Source organism: Larus michahellis, chromosome 16 (genome assembly GCF_964199755.1).
Source record: "Larus michahellis chromosome 16, bLarMic1.1, whole genome shotgun sequence".
NCBI lineage: Eukaryota > Metazoa > Chordata > Aves > Charadriiformes > Laridae > Larus > Larus michahellis.
The window spans coordinates 3,572,928-3,590,176 of record NC_133911.1 but is presented as its reverse complement, the minus strand read 5'-3'; the positions used below and the strand labels follow the sequence as shown (position 1 = coordinate 3,590,176).

The window sequence follows — 17,249 nt, the reverse complement described above, 5'->3', positions numbered from 1 at the left end:
ATGCTGATAGTCATGAGTGTGTGTGAGACAGTGGTGACCTGACATTTGCTGCTGTAACAAGGTACATTGTGCCTGGAATCCCACCTATGTACCTTCTGTAGGCCTATGCCAAAGAAGTGTTTAGTGTCTGTAGCTCTCATGGCCTCAGGATTGGGTTTTGCAGCCTTTTTCTGCAGCATTTCTGGAGTTGTATGCCAGTGATGCTCTGCATTTATTTAAAGACAGTGGGACCTTTTATATGCGAGCTCACAACTCAGTCAGAGACTGGAGCAGAAGCTGCAGCAACCGTCTCAGCGCCAGCTGCATTCTTTCGCCTTGGAACAAGCACCAGGGGAGCCATCAGAGAGTGAAGGGAAGAGGAAGTAAAATCCTTGGAATCTGAGCTCAGGAAAGAGGGCAGGAAGGCAGGGTGAGTGCCTTGTTACTAGAGGCACATAGTTCCTGTTAGTGGCTGTTTATTTTGTTGTTTTAACTTGCCTTTTTCCCTGGATGTTTACAGTTCCTTTGACAGCCCTCAGACAGTTTTGGGAACAGCATAAGGCCATACCGCTTTTTCCCTTTGATCCTAAGAGTCTTCTGGCTGTCCACGTTAGCTTAGCTGTCCCTCCATGAGACCCTCTTCCGACGTCTTGGAGGGGGTGAGCTCAGCCTAAGGGCAGCATGCGATGACTGTTAATGCTGCTCGGCCTTGATCTGGAGTGTGGCTGCCGTTCAAAATGCATGACTGTCAGTCCCCAGAAATCTGTAAGGGAAATTTCTCTCCCCACACACCTTATTTGCAAAAATATGTTTTAACAGTTCGCAGAGTTGGTTGAGTCTTCTCTGAAAGCAAAAGTTTCATGGTGGGTACCTGAAAGAAAAGCAAATGCTGATTTCACTGCTTTTACTACACAACCCACGGACAGCCATCCGGTAACAAGTCAGATCATGCATCCCAAACTTGAGATTGAATATTAGCATGATAATGCAAGACTGACAGTTTTGCACTTACAAATCCAGTTCCTCCATTGGCCTCTTGAAGTAGCAGCTAGATTCCTCTGCCGTGAGAGGCCAAACACAAAGCAAATCTCTCTCAAGCTAACGAAGTTGCATGCTTAACGTTTGTGAGTTACTGTCCCTTGACAGCTTTCACCTTCTTTGATGTTTGTGTAAAGAGTCTAATGCAGCTGCTGTGGGGCGGGGCTGGAGATTATTTCTTTTCAGACTGCTGTGTCAATTAAAAAAAAAAAAAGATTCTGAAATACAATTTGACTTATGTGAGATTTTGCTTGTTATTTTTGCTCAGACTGAAAACTAGGTCAGAATCTATACACCATGGAAGTCAAACCCTTCCTGGATGTTCCATCAGTAACAGGGAACATGAAATAGGTCATAGCTTTAATTTCCTTCCTTAAAAGACTAAAGCAGTTGTTTGGGCATTGAAACTATCTGATTTTTGAAGCCAGAGGGTACCATTGCAATAATCAGTCTGTTCTATGTGTTACCAGCTACTGAATCTCATCTCTGTCCCCTGAGTTTTGGCTTGTAACTTGTGAGTTGTGTTGTCTAGCTTTAATGGAATAAGTTGTCCTAGAGAGATAAATCTGCTGTTGTAGCCACTTTCAGTACTAGTAGTTATAGCTGGCTTTGTGATACCTTGACTGATCAGTCCAAGAGCAAACAGGATTGCTGCTGAAGAAAGTTTTAATCTAGAGAGCATCTCCAAAAGAAGACAGCAGTGGGATCTCACAGATGGGAAAAGTTGTTTGTTTTTTTTTTATCTCACGCTAAGATCTGACAGGTACGTATCAGGAGGTGGTATCTTCTGATAGAATGCAGTTCAGTCCTGATCAGTTAGAGACCTGGAGTTCATCAGGGTGCAGTCAGCTCTACTTCTTCCTCTCTTGGGCTGAACCTTTTAAAAATGGTTCAGCTGCTTTCCATTAAGGAGCTTGGTGACGGGTATGAGTCTAAGAGTATTCAGCAGCCATCCCCTCCCTCTGTAAATATTACTTTGCCAGAAGAATTCTCTCCTAATGCTGAAGAGAAAACTCAGCACTTTCATGTGGTTGCAAGCAGGGGGTGATGGAGAGAGGAATCTTTGTGAGAACACATTATTGTCAATAGAGCTTGGAAGGGAAACAAGATTCCAATCTGGCTGACTGTATCATCAGCAATAATAACCTTTTTTGTAGCATGATAGGTCTCTTCTATCAACCGATCTGTCTTTCAGGTTTGCAAAGCATATTTGAAAGGTCTCATCCACAAAGATCAGAGTGTATTTCATAGATGGGGTAACTTCAGGAGGACTTTGCTGTCCCTTAAGTAGGGATGTTAATACAGTAGACTCACACCTTCTACTTCAGGTTTCAGCTTTGTAAGCACACAGTAAAAGCTGCCTGAGAGACAAGACAGAGCTGAGATTCATCTCACCTCCTGCAAATTGGCATTTAGTTTCTGCTGTCAGTGGGGAGAAAAGGATGTACTTCTGGAGGACAGCTTTGTGTCTAATACATTGCCGTTTCTAGTTAGGTATCTTTGGGCTTTTTTTCCTTTAACCTCCTCTGAAATTCAGACTCTGTCGAAAAGGTAAAGCATGCCACGAGGCTTTATTTAGCAACAGTCTTTCAAAAAATGGGATCTTAACAAGGCCTGAAATGTGGCTGGTGGAATAAATGCTGGAAAGACATTCCTAGCTAGAAAGAGCCTAGCAGTAATTGCATCTGCTAGGAGAGGCAGGAAATGATGCCTGCGCTGAAGAATCATGTGAGCATAAACAGGCTTTTCTGAAAGAATCACTCTATCAGAGGGAGTAAAAGGATAGTTATTTAATAAAAATCACATAAGCATTAACAAGAGAAGCTCAAGATAAATTAAATGTTTGTGGAGGCATGTAGACAGAAGAAAATAACTGTAATAATTATATTATTGTATTTAGAAGAGGCTGGAGGTCCTAGGTTCAAACTCCTTTGCAGGCCTGGAGAATGTAGTTTGCATTTCTACTGAGAGTTCATAGCAGTGGAGCAATCTCCTGGGCTTGTTATTGCAAATCTTTGTGGAGGCCTGTGGCTCAGCTTTAATTTCTTCTTCTGTGGTCTGAGCCTTTGCAGTCAAGGGATGTGAGCCAGAAGCACTCGAGCTGGCAAAAATCACTGAAGCGCCAACCTTTTTAAAGTAAATAAATAGGTTTGTCTATTACTTGGTCCCAAATAGTATCACATTTTTTGGCTGCCCTGGATCCCTTCAGCTCTCTATGCCGAACTCCAAAGACAGAAAGGCACACACTAGGAGAAAACCTGCCTTCTAAGGAGAGGTATCCTCTAAAGTAACACCTGCAGAGAGATTCTGCCTGTGTAAGAGTGACTCTTCACGGTATGTTCCCTGCAGTATGGTGAGTAGCCAATACTCGGGGATAAGAGAAAATGAAATCCAGTAAAAACTGCTGCTGACGTGTTCAAATCAATGATAACACTTTGGGGGAGGTGCAGAAACACGGGGAAGCTGTGTTTTCTCCATTGCCAGAGAGGAGGGTGTTTTCCTCTCTGACAGCCTTCGTACCCTCCCTTCTGGCTACCAAGCTGTGTGTGTTCAATGGTAAAGGTGGCATTGGCTTAGAGAAACAAGGCAAATTCTCCCTGTTGCTTGTAGAAGAAATCAGGGGAGTTCAGCTGCCTAGAAATCTGCTTCTTGAGTTAACTGCCCAGAGTCAGCGGAAGACAAGTAGACATGAACATGTACAAAAGCTATTTTCTGTGAAATGTGAGGGTTCCCAGGAGGTCCGCATGCAGCATTCTGCTGTTTTCAGATAGACTCAGTCTAGGTGATGGTGGGATTACACCTTTATTTTCATTGCTGCAGCAAAGTCCCATTTGTCTTGGAGGTTGTGGGGGGGAGGTGGGAGGGAAGTGACCTAGTTTCAACTATCTCCGTCTGCCACAGCGAGCTGCATAGCTGCCTTTGAGAGGGAGCACAGAGGTATCTGTTGTTGGAGGAGTCCTTCCCGCTGGCGTTTGGGACCATGGTTCTGCAAAAGCGGAAGGGCACAGTGTTCGTAAGGTGTGCCCCTCAGCTGGAGGTGGAGGGAGTCAGCTTGCTGTGGGAAGTTGCTGCCTCTCACCTTAAGCATGGCTAGGAACACGTGTGCCATCAGACAGATGCAATACAATTCGATGGGCTGGGTGAGGTGTTTGGTTTCACTATGCAACAAAGAACACATACTGGAACACCTCTCCTATGAGGACAGGCTGAGAGAGTTGGGGTCATTCAGCCTGGAGAAAAGAAGGCTCCAGGGAGACCTGATGTGGCCTTTCAGCACTTAAAGGAAGCCTACAGGAAAGATGGGGACAAACTTTTTAGCTGGGCCTGTTGTGATGGGACAAGGGGTAATGGCTTTAAAGTAAAAGAGGGAAGATTTAGGCTAGAGATAAGGAAGAAATTTTTTACAATGAGGGTGGTGAGACACTGGCCCAGGTTGTCCAGAGAGGTGGTAGGTGCCCCATCCCTGGAAACACTCCAGGTCAGGTTCTGAGCAACCTGATCTAGTTGAATATGTCCCTGCCCATGGCAGGGGGTTGGACTAGATGGCCTTTAAACATCCCTTCCAACCCAAACCATTTTATGGTTCTATTCTATCAGTTGCCATTTGTCAACTGAAGGACTGATCGGTTTTAGCCTCTTGTAATGGCGTGAGCATCCCTAAAACGTGCTGATAGATGACCCAAAGTCAGCTTCACTGTGTATTTGATGACAGGGGTGATGCCAAGGCTCTTCTGCCTCCTAGTTGACAGATGCCTTTGGCAGCCTGCAGGCGCAAATCCTCAGTCACTGGTTAGTCATTGGCTGTCAGGAGAGAATGATATTTAATCATTGTAAGTGCAGTTTCTGAAAGAATCCATTGCATGTTTCGGTTCCAATCTATATGGTGACCAAGCAAAAGCTTTTGAATTAGTGCATGACATTTCTCTCCATCTCACTCATTCTCTTCTGTCCTAACAGCATTTTGAATGCCTACCGAGTGGCCAATAGCTTCCACGCGCGCTTCTCTGCACTGTCAAGAACCTACGTTTATCGGCTGTTGATGGGCTGCACTCATCATTCTGAAATACCAGTGTTCGAAAGGGATCTCTGCTGGGCTCCTGTGGGAGGGTAAGTGTGTTCCATTAAACCTCCCCGGGGAGACACCTCATCAACACTCTGGAAAGGCTTGGCTTTTGGGGGAAGCAGGCAGGGGAGAATTTCCACATGTGAGACCAGATTCCCCATTCGTATTGCACTGTCGAAATCAGTGCAACGGAGTTATGTTCATTGAGACCTGAGACTTAGAGCTCTTTTTAGTTGTACTGATGGTTGTACTGGTGATAAACATGCTGAAATACTCAATGGTTCTGGGTAGAGTCCATCAACAACTTTGTGTGTCCCTCCTCATGGAAGTGATGAGCTTTTCCTCAGATGACCTTGCTAATTCACAGAGCAAACCCGTTCGGACAGCTGGCTGAAGGAACAGTGCGCTGATGTGATGCAGACAGGCAGAAATGCATTGCACGGCAGATCTTGGAGTTTTAGGTGTGACCTTAGAGGCAGGCAAGAATGAAGGCTGAGAATTCTTTTTTTTCCCCCCTAGTTGTATTTCTGGTAGAGACTGCATGTAAATCTGTGCTCTCATTCCCGGTCTGAGTGTCTGTTGTGACTCTGAGCAACCCTACAATGACAAACCGGTGTATCTGGCTCAGTAGTCACTTGTGTTCTTGGAGTAGCCACTGAGTCATAACAAATCAGTGCCTGTATATGCAAGGGAAGGAAAAACAAATTCAGTGCCATTTAAAAAAACAACATGATAAACAGTGGGTGAGGAAAAAACAAACAAAACCCAGAAGATAATTTGTTATTGTCCTTTTAGCTTAATTTGTACTGAGATAAACATACATTCAAGAAAACTGGTTTTCCACCACACTATAGAAAAACAGGTTTGCAGCCAGTTATGGTCATTTCATCACCACTATTGGAATAACAATTGTGGGTAATGGAAAAAAATGTAATCTCAACTGTTCCTAGCAGAGGAATGAAGATGGCACTGTCCTAACATTACATTGCTGACTTTCTTTTCTGTGGGCTGTGGAAGGGGAAAAATAAATACAAAATTGCAAAATTAGATGTTATGTGCACAAAGTGCCTTAATCTCGGGCTTTATGAAATAGCATTTAATTTAGTCCAGACAGTGCAGTTAATTTTCTCAAATGGCAATACCACATAAAGGATAGGGCGAGCATATTAGAAATTCTGAATGGGAGGTGTCTTACTAAAAAGTGGGATGTTTGGACTCCTGGTAGTGGAGAAGCTCGTAGTGTGTGGCACTACTGAGCACATCTGGTGTATAATACACGTTACACAATAGACATAATACACATTAAACTTCTGTAGGCGTCTGAATTGCCAACTAGGTGTCATCAGCACTTCTCACTGTGACCAGGGTTCTGTTGAATACTAGTAATTTTTCTTGAACACAGTGAAAAAATGTGATGACATTGGAAAATCTCCCTTGATTTTTTTTTTTTGTTGCTGTTTCTTTGTTTTCTTCAGAAACATTTTGACTCTGCTGTTAAGATCTGAAGAATTTAAGCCATAGATCATGCATACTGCTCAGGCTTTTCTTGGGAGGAATTTATAAAAATAGTATAAAAATAAGCATCTGTTCAGCAAATATATTAGAAATATATTAGTAAATCTGTCTCAGTTCCTTTGCTTGAGACTATTTTGAAGAGACCTGGATACTTCAAATGAAATCTGAATGACACCTGACATTCTGATTTTTACCTTTGACCCTTCCTTCTGCATCTCCACCTTGGCTTTACACTGGCTTCATCTCTGACAGTTTGCTCACTCATTCCACTCCTGCTACTTCCTAATTTCATATTCTGGCTGTTGCAAATCTGTTTGGAAAACCATCGTAGTGTTTGATACTTTCTTACCTGGCAGCATCTTTTTCACTTTATAAGATCCAGATAATTGCAAAGGATTTTCGTTCTCTTGCCCTACACCCTAGCCAGCAGTTTGAATAGAGTTATTTGAGTTGAACTGTTATAAGAAGCACAGCAGGATAAAGGTTTGTGTAAAAGCATGTGCCTGCCAACCCCTTATTTAGCCTGGGGTTTTGAGTACCTTCAGACCTCAGGTCACTTGGCATCTTGGCTTGTGGTTTGGGCCATCACAAGACAAACTCCATCTTGCAAAAAGTGCTTGCACAATGCTGCAGTGTTAAATTTGTGTGCCAGGTTTCAGCCTCTCATCAGTTAATTGGACGTTGGCCCATGTAACATACTTGGTCCCACCTGATGTGCCTTTCCTTTTGCTCTGCATGTTTAATTTCAGCCACCTGAATGTGCCCGCCATGCAGGATGCAGCCCAGTTCCTGCTGGGAACCCACGACTTCAGCACCTTTCGCTCGCTTAACTCCGAAACACCTTTCCAGTCTCCAATCAGAACCATCCTCCAGGTAGACATCCGACCCTCTTCTGGTTTCCTGTCCCACCACTATGAACACAGGTGAGATCCCAGATGCTCAGCTGAGGAGTTGCTCTGCTCAGCTAGTGCTCGCTTTCTCTGAAGAGCTGCTTTCCAGCACTGCTTTGAGAACTGACCTCCTGTTTTGCTGCACATTGCCCTCACAGTCCTGTGATGGTGTCAGCGGGGCTCTGTTTAGTGACAGCTTGGAAAGGACATTTCTTTCCCTCTCCTCCCCAATGTCCTCGGGGGGAAAAAGATAAGCAGGAAACTGGTCTGGTTGTTTGTACATTAAAAGGCAGGATATTATAAACTGGTGTATGGAATCTAGCACAGAGCAATTCCTATGAGGTGCTTCCAGCATTTACACTCATTTTGGTTGCTAAAGACCAGCTCTTCAAGGGGATGGGACTTTTTTTTTCCCTTGCTGCTGACTTAGCTTTTCCTAAAGGCCGCAAATAGAAGGAAAAAAACCCCACCTGACACGTAGCCCACTGCTGTAGCTGTGCCGATCCACTCAGTTCACACCAGTAACTCCTCCTGTCTTCCCAAGGGATGTTGATGAAGGAAAGTCCAATATTCCTCAGTTGTTACATATGCAAATGATTGTTCTTTCAGGACCAGGTCTTGCAAGTATTGAAATTAAGTGGCTTGATGTATTCTCTCTCTAGCAGAAAGGGAAGTTTTTTCCCAGAAAGGTCATGGGTATTTATCATCTGAACATGGCTTTAGCCTTCATGCTGCTTCTTTCACAGATACATGGATGTTGTGTTTCAGCTTGAAAGCAAACCTTGCTGTTATCTGTTTCCAAACTGTGTTTTCCTGCTATCTGATTAGGAGAAAACCCTTTTCCTTGTAGTTTTCCCCACCGACCCTCCATTAGATACCTGCTGAGCTGTCTGTAACAAAAAGTGCCATGCTCCAAGCTTTGGAGCCTCACTGCAGTTTGCAAATAGCCCCCTGTTTCTTTCACTGTGTCTTAGAACGGTGTATTTTGCCAGCAGTAGTGTAAGACAAAAACCGAAAGGAAGCTGCAAAAACAGAGAGAGATCTGTATGCGCTGAGTAACCCTGGTCTTTCAGTTCCTCCCATCTTCTCCAATTCCTGCTTTTCCGGCTCAGCGTTGGTGCCTGTCAGCACACAGCCACATTATAAGGAGCCACCCAGTTGGGTATGGCACTGCCACTCTCTGCTGTATAAAAGCAAGGACACAGGCACACAGTGCCAGATGTAAATGCTTACTTCCCACCTTCTTGGAGCTAAGAAACGGCATCCCCATGGGAGACGGAGGGCTGGAGAGGAAAATGGGTGCTGTCAGGTGGCTGCATTCCTGCTGCTTGTTATTGGGTTGCCGTTGCTGAACGGAGAGCTTGGCCTCCCTCTGTCAAGTGTGGTTAAGCTTAGGGACACAAGTAACAGTGAAATGCTTCATCCACAATATTATCTCGTCCTTTATGAGGAGTTGCATCTTGAGTGGCAGAGTCCTGAGATAACCTGAAAAAAACCCCATTACCAGTCTTGTTGAAATCACCCGTGTGTGCATACGGACCACATTACTTTCCAAATCCAGACCTGCTATTGTCAGTTGACTGATCTCTGAGATTTAATACAGATCAGTTCTTTTTTTATGTCTTCAATTTTAACGTGAAAAAGGGAATTTGCCATTCTTTGCAAAACTTCCTGCATAAACCCATCCCACATGAGGCCAAAACCAGCTCACGAGAAAGAGGAAACCTAAAAACTGGTTCAAAAGCATCAGGCTAGATGCTGAATATTTTTGCTTTTGGTGACACATGCAGCCAAACTTGTGTTTTATAGTGAGTCATTTTTATAATATGTCAATATAAGTTGATTTAATGAATGTTTAGGCTGAAGGGGATGGCTTTGAGAAGCCCATTTTCAGTGCGTTACAATAGCATTTAATTCTCTTAGAATACTTTGTTAGTAATAGCCACAACCATGAGTTTTCTGAGCTAGAGAAAAAAAGTTGTGGGTTTTGGGTCTTTGTGACAGGCTGGGGGTTGTTGGGCTTTTTTTGTTGTTTGTTTGTTCAGGGTTTTTTAATTACAGTGTCCTAGTTACTTTTAATCTGTAAAACTCTCCCTATGAGAAGAGTTGCAGACATGGAGCTGGTGTTTGTTTGCCCGTTCTGCAAATGAGACGGCAAATATGCCTGCAGTGCACGTGTACTTATTTCATCACTGCAGTAGCAGAATGAACTGTTTCTGCAATGAAAAGGCTGGGGTAGCAGTAAAAGCTAAATAGATTTTATTAATTTTTTTTTAGCCTAATCTAAGGAGGTTTATTTTCTGTTTCAGAGGGAGGAATCTGTAGCATGATAAACCATGGTCTCTTAGTCAAATAATGCAGCTTTTCTTTCTCATTCTTTCCTTCCATTATGAACTTAAACCAATCTTATGAATTGACCACTTGTCTGTTTAAAAGGCTAGCTGTTAAAATGATTCCTTCCATCAAACTCAGTTGCTCAGCAACAGTGGAAGTGGAGTTAGTGCCCCGTCCTGACAAAAAGCTTTTGAATGCTAAGGATGTGTTCGGAGATTTAGCCCCATCGCTTATTCCTGGGGAGTGATTGCTCTGTCTCCTGTTTTCTACCTGAATATGTATTATTCATTGCAAGGTGCTGGCTTCTGCTGCCAAGTGGAAAAAGACAGCAGGAGTTTTTGCTGGTAAGCAAAATTATCTGAGATTGGCAGTAAAAACAAAGTTTCCTTCAAAGAAAAATATCTTGTTCTCTTTCAAAGTCTACAAAAGATTTTTCCTATCTTGACCCATCTTTTGTAGCTTAATATATCTTGTCAGGACAAGTGAGACAGGAGAATCCTGGCTAAAGAAGGTGCGTGTAATTTGAAAAAACTGTCTCCTGTGTTTTGCTAAAGAGCTGAGCTGAATTATGACCTCGATGTGCTGGGTATTTGCACATGTGTGTAGCAGTGCACATGTCTGTATGCCACGCGCATCGAGCTGGGGGGAGAGCAGCCCGTACGTAAGTGATAGAAACCTTGTCATTTCCTGACATAAAGAGGAATCCGGGGGCAGGAGCTGCCTTTGCATATGTCAACATATGCGACAGGGAGGGCTAAAAGCAGTACTTTGTAAATCCTGTGAGAAAACAGCTTGTGGCTGCTCCCTGCAATGACTGTGTCACAGTTTCTCTTCCTGCTAGCCCTGCCCTGATCACAGAATCGTCGAGGTTGGAAGGGACCTTTCAGATCATCGAGTCCAACCGTCAGCCTAACTCTGCCAAAACCACCACTACCCCATGTCCCTCAGCACCACGTCTGCCTGGCTTTTACATACCTCCAGGGATGGTGATCCCACTGCTTCCCCGGGCAGCCTGTTCCAATGCTTGATAACCCTTTCGGTGAAGAAATTTTTCCTAATATCCAGTCTAAACCTCCCCTGGAGTGTGGGCCTGGGAATCACGTTGTCCTTGCCTCACCTTTCTTCTATGGCTCACAAGAGATGTTCCCTCTCCCAGGGAACGGGTAGCCCCTTTCTGGATACCCAGGTGTTTCCAGCAAACCCAGCCTGTCCATCTGAGTCCTCCAGACAAATATGTTACAGCTGTGCTTTTCTCACACCCGATTTAAGTCTCCATAGCCCTTAGACACCCACTTACTGGGCTCATTGCAAGGGAGGAGAGGAGAGGGTTTGCATGTAAATACTTGCTTTTCTGGATTATGCAAGGTAAGCTTTGTCTCTTTTTGCTGTGGGAAGGCTGTGGGTGATAAGGAGCATTTATAAACTGTTAGTGAGTTTGTTTGGGTTTTTTATTGTTATTTTATTGTTGCTTTTGTCAAAGTGACTTCTAGGATTTCTTGATAGTGTGGAAGTTTTGGGGATGCAGGTACTGAAGTGAAAACCTGCTCATTTTTGTGCTCTGTTGGCAGATCTGATGTATGATTAGATGATATCTGTGTTTATGGTTTTATATATATCTAATGCTATACACAGACTGCTAAGTTGCACCTTGGTTTGTGTTGCCCTTTCCCTTTTATTTGAAAGGTTATATACTTAGGTGTAAGGCAGCAGGAAGATCAAGCTCCATAAAACTCGGTAAATCCAAAACAGGCAGGAATTGTTTCACCCCAGAAAATGTCCGCATCTGAGTAGCAAATGAACAGTCTGGTGTTCAAAAGCTCATGATGCTTTTTCAGGTTAATGGGGGGATGTGCAGCTTCTTGCTCATTCTACTCACATTCACCTGTGATTTATACTTCTCTTGTGGGTAGAAGAGCCGTTTGAAATGTGATTTTAAATGCTTTTTTTGCTCCTTTCTTTAGGGGGCTGGAGTTCTGGGAGCTGAAGTTCAGGAGCAGATCATTTCTTTACCGACAGGTACTGTTTGGTGCTGTATTTGGCACACACTTTGCCTCCAAGAACCAAAGCGTCGCCATCACTATAATTATTGATTGGTTTGGCAGTGTGGCAGAGCTGGTGTTACAGCTGTGTGACACACACAGCATCAGAGAGCTGACATTCTCTATTCTTTGTTTTATCTGGTAGAACCAGAATCTCTTAAATTTTTGTTTAAAATGAATGTCCAAAGTCACAGAATCGTGTGGGAGGATGGAAAGTTTGGTTTTCCGCAATCTTTGTCCTTGCAGTCTGAGTGGTAAAACCCAACAGACATATGTTCTTGCTCTGCTGAATGGCACTGGGCCCAGCAAAGACTGCCTGGAATTTTACTTTCTGGATTTGGAGCATGAAGTAATTTTCAGTGTTGCACAAAGGAGAGATGGGAAGACCTGATTCAGCTACGCAGGCATGACTGTAGCATCTTTCCCTCTGCCATGCTGTCTAGTCTCTGCTGGGTTTTCTTTGAAATAACTCCAGTGGGGATTTTGCTGCTGTCCTCGGGGGAGACAGCTCTCTCCACAGCTTAATGGATCACCTCATTAGGGAAGAGTTGGCTGTTCTCATTCTGCCTATCCTGGCCATGGTCGCACTCTGGAGACAGGGAATAGGCAAGAGAGGGCTTGTTTTTTGGAGGAGAGAGGGGGTGTTTTGTGGGAACAGCAAGCAGCTATTTTTTATTCCATTTTGACAAAACAAATTTGTTTTTATCCTGTGCCAAGCAGTGCTCTGTAAGCTTTCTGACAGTGGGTGTCTGGATATGAGCAAGGGAAGAACAACAACATGCTTGAGAAGGGCTTGATATACAGCAGGGATTTGCCTCATCAGATGGTCTTGTGACAAGGAGAAAATGCCGGTAACCCATTTAGGGCATTAGAACGGAAATGCTACTTTAGTGACATTGTGCAGAGAGAACAGTTACCCATAATACTCGGCTCAGCCTAATGCCCTCTCTGTACAGTGAGCTGGCAGGCTGGAGTGAAGCAGGAACAGGCTGGACACGCTGAACTTGCACTCTGCTACCTGAGCATCTGCTTCTGCCCTCCCTCGTAGAGAAGAGACTAGACTAGGTGGACCTTTGATCTCACCTCGTATAGCTGTATAAGTATTGACATCATTAGAGAAAAGGGTTAAACAGCCCCAGAAACTGTATGCATATATTTTTGCTGAATAGCGTGGAGAAAGGGGGAGGCAGCAAGCACATGGCTATTAGAGATGTACACCATTAGTCTGCATTTACACTAGCTAACTCCAAGCGTGGAGACATCAAAGCTAAAGTCGTAGCATACAATGACCTCTAGTGAGGGATGGATAAAATAACATACGTCAAGGATCTGTGCTTCTCTGTGCCATCTGCTTAAAGGCAGGCTCCTACAGTGCAGTTTAAGATCAGAGCACACAGAGAGAGACAGTGCTTGCCTTTGGATAAATATATCTTGGCTTGTTGGCCCTTTTTCATTAGCAGTGATAAACAGGTTGCTTAGTGGGCTTTGGTTTATTCTTTTGTAAATGTTAATGGATCAGAAACTTAGACCGATGCTTCATTACAGCACTACGTTTAAGTTTTTGGAGAGCTTGGTGTGCTTTGAAAGGTCATTAATAGAATGAATGTTTATTTAGGCCAAATGACTGATCGCTTCTGCGCAAGCGGGGATGTGTTCTGGCAGCAGTGTGAGAAGGTGAATCAGGCAGGACAGTGTCTGCTTGGCCAGTTTCCCCCACATGGGTTGGTACTGCTGTTGCCTGTAAAATTCGAGACTGGAGGAGAGCTCTTACCTTCTCTGGCTTCATCCTTAGTTTCCCCAGGGGAAAAAGATGTTTCCGTGAACCATCCCTAGATGTTTCGTGCACAAGCTTCCACAATGCCCACGAGAAGTAGGTAACCGCCTGTATACTGATCTCTGGATAGAAGTCTCTCTAGGAGTGCCTTGCTGAGAGCCCTTTTGGCACAAGTTGAGGGGCCCTTACTTGTCAGTTATTCCTCGACAGCAGCTTCATGAGGCTGCCTTGACATCAGAAGTACCAGGAAGACAAGTGGTCAGTTCTGTGCCTTCGGAAGGATGTCTTCAGCTCAAAGAAGGGGTGGAGATAAATGTAGCCACCACAGAAGGATGTAATAGATCATAGGGAATTAGCATTTGGTGTGCAGGTGGCATTGGCGGATCCATGTCTCGGCCCTCCTGGAGCAGCGTATCCTCTAGGGATACAGAAGGAAAGGGTGTTTTTTAGCTGAGAGGATGCTGAAGCGTGAGAGGTGTTTACGCAGGAGGTGAGCACGGTGGTGTGAGATTTGTGTGGAGGGAGGGAATGGAAGTTGTGACACGCAGAGGTGTTTGAAATACCGGTTTGCTGCACTGGGGGATGTTGTCTGGCAGGCTGTCCTACTTGGTTTTTTTTTCCTGTTACTTTTTTGGCTTTCTGAAAGAGAAGCAAGCCTCACCTGGAAACGGTGTTGCTTATGTATGAAGAACCTGTGAGCTCAACTCTCCCAGCAGGCCCACGAGCTTCCTGCCACAGACGGATGTGTGGGTGCTGCTGCTGTTTCTGAAAGAGAAACCATCCTCTGCTCAGCTTTCTTCCCACACATGACGAGAACAAGACCAAGCCTTGCTCCAAGGCAGTGCTGTGTAGCTGGAGATCATTGTGTTACAGCTCCTCATCTCGTTCTTATGAAGGCCTGTAGTTGTAGGGAGGGAAGACTTAAAGGAAGCAGGGTAATTCTGCTAGTTCTTTTCCCTCCCCCACCACCAGCTTTGGTCACTAGAAGATGCTGTGCCACTGCACGTTGCAGAGAAGCTCAGCTGCTGCGTGTTGTCACATCACTGCAATCAACGCAGAACCTAGGCAGCCCACACAATCCCTGCTGAAAGGGGAAGGGACAGCTTTCCTCCGCAGACTGTGGGGTGACTGGGACTGCTGGGATGTGCTCGGTGACAAAGGGAGTAGGATCTTTCTGAAGAAATAAAGCGGGCACTGGAGATGCTCCCTGGAGGCGTGTGATACCAAAGGCATATGAGGGGCAGCCAGGACTGGCTTGAATCCTGATGGGCGAGTCTGGGCTGTGACTTGGGATACTTCAGTGGCACTTAAAACAAGGGTCAAAACATTTTTTGTGGGGGGGAAATGCTTGCTTCCCTCTGAACACCCAGCTGGAGCAAAGTGCCTGGCACTGGGAACAACTGGTAGTACTAGGAACAGTAGAGGAATGCTAGAAACTAGGCTTTCTGGGAACTATGGGTTTAATAATAATGATCACAGAATCTTCATGGTTGGAAAGGACCCTTAAGATCATCGAGTCCAACCAAACAACCTACAATCTCTGCCACTAGAGCATTCCCTGAAGCGCCGCATCTAGACATGATGTACCTATTTCAGGAGCAGGCTTATATTAAGAAATCATGGTGGTATCATTCTTTCCTGAGTGACAGGCACTGAACTCTCTGATGAGGTTTGTAGCTTGACTTGCCATCAGTAGTCACTGTGGGCTGTTAACACAGCATAACACTGCCGATAGCGCCAGACGCCAGACAGAACTGCCTAATCCCTTTCAGTTTTACAAGGGCACTTCCTAAGCTGTTTTCTCTGTTTTTTCCAGGTCCGAAGAATGGTTGGGGCTCTAGTTGCAGTTGGCCAGGGAAAACTAGCGCCTCATCATATAAAGGAGTTACTGGAGATAAAAGATTCACGAGCTTTTCCACCGAATGCCATGGCTCCACCATCTGGACTCTTTCTAAAATCAGTGGAATATAACGAAGCAGGTAGGTGAATGCAGAGAATGGCATTTGTTTTGTAGGAGTCAGATCCGATACTGAAGGGAGCAGTAACACCCCCAGGCTGACCTATGTCTCACGCCTTTGTTCATTGACACCCACGTTGTAGTGAATGCCCCAGGCTGTAGAGGTGTTTGCAGCAGTTATGGAGAAACTGTGTAATTTTTTTCCTGGTAGATATCCTCTTACTTTCAGGATAGTAAAAGAGAAGTTGTGTTGACGCTGACTTTGAGTTCTCACGTGAATGATACTTTAAATTTTCATAAATTCTTGTTCTGTCCCTTGACCATGTATAAAGACCAACTCTGCTGTGGTATCTAGGCGTCACAGATCCTTCTGTTCACTCGCTTCTCTCTTGGTGTTCATGAGAGGATTGTACAGTTTGGAGAACAGAGAGCAGATGAGCCTTTTGCTTACATGGTGGCTCTCTTAATTTAACAGCATCTGATCTAAACTATTTCATTTTTTTAGCTTAAAAACAAAAAAAAAGGGGAACAGGGCTAAATTTGCAGAAGATAGCAAATGGATGTCATGGAAGTTTGACATCCCTGCTAGGGATAGCAGGTATTTAAAGCTGCAAGGATTAATCTGTCTCTGATTAATCCAGTGCCCGTGAAATGTGGATACAAAGGACTGTCCACCACACTGCAGACCTTCTCCAGGCTGCCTTGTCTCCGCCAGACCACAGACCTCCTACGGGTGGGCTTCGAGCGTGCCGTCTCCTGCAGCAGCAGCGCTCACGCTGGGGCTTAAGGAAGATGGAAGGGAAGGGGAAGCAACAAAGAGCAGTGGAAGGAGCTCGAATGGAGTTCTGAGCCCTTGGCCTGGCCTTGAGAAGGCAGCTGCTGCGTCCTGGGCTGGGCCCTCTCCAATGGAGCTTTTTCTAAGGGTTCTGTGCCAGTGTGGAAGGAGCCCAGGCAGGAAATGAAGAGCACAGGTTCTGAGGGCTTTCACGTGGTTTCAGTGCCATCTTTTTTCCCTACATCAGTGTTTTCTTGGTTTTTTTCCTCTCAGATTTGGACACTACAGTTGCCCCAGGAGAATAGCAGCTCTGTGAGATACAGCCGTGTCTGAAAGGACTGTTGTGGATTTGGGATGGACGTTTGCCAAGTGCTCTTTACGCAATACACGGTCTTGGTCTCAATAAAAATCATTGACTGGGACTGTAGGCATCTGCCTATTGTTTGTTCTTGCCCTCTGAGACTGCCAAGGGGAAAGGAAGAACAAGTCCATGCTGCGTTCGGATAACCGCGTTTATTTCTTTTTTTCTGCAATTCTGGTGTGTGTGTCTCAAACAGGAGGAGGAAGGAGCGGGGCTTGGGGTTTTTGGTTTTGTTGTTTGTTGGGATTTTTTTCTCCTTCTGTGGTGCGCGTGGGAGGGATACAGGCTTAGAACGGGGGAGAATGTAGCACACTCCCTCTCTGCCCTCTCCTCTGTAGCCCCGGCTTTGTACAGCGAACTGCAAGGGACAGCTGTTACTGTTTGATGCGGTGACTTGCAGAAATAGCCTTTGAAAATACTTGCTGTTTCCTCTCCTCATCAGCAGTCACTCTCTTGCTGAACTGTAGTGGTGTTTACATGATCCTGTTCCCTGGTACAAAGTCATGTCTGTTGCACTTCGGATG

At 44.9% G+C, this 17,249-nt stretch overlaps 1 protein-coding gene across 2 annotated transcripts in view; it reads left to right on the top strand.

Annotated features, from left to right (window-relative positions):
- PUSL1 (pseudouridine synthase like 1) overlaps positions 1 to 17,247 on the top strand; it is a 28,569-nt gene extending 11,322 nt beyond the window's left edge. The window contains exons 4-8 of one of the 2 annotated variants that reach the window (XM_074560755.1): positions 4,975 to 5,124; positions 7,345 to 7,468; positions 11,781 to 11,835; positions 15,449 to 15,611; positions 16,638 to 17,247. In XM_074560755.1, the coding sequence (XP_074416856.1) occupies positions 4,975 to 5,124; positions 7,345 to 7,468; positions 11,781 to 11,835; positions 15,449 to 15,603 (484 nt within the window). In that variant the 3' untranslated portion in view covers positions 15,604 to 15,611; positions 16,638 to 17,247. Of the gene's footprint in view, positions 1 to 4,974; positions 5,125 to 7,344; positions 7,519 to 11,780; positions 11,836 to 15,448; positions 15,612 to 16,637 lie in introns of both variants that reach the window. The other variant, XM_074560753.1, reaches the window with a different exon arrangement.
- The last annotated feature ends 2 nt before the right edge of the window (positions 17,248 to 17,249 follow it).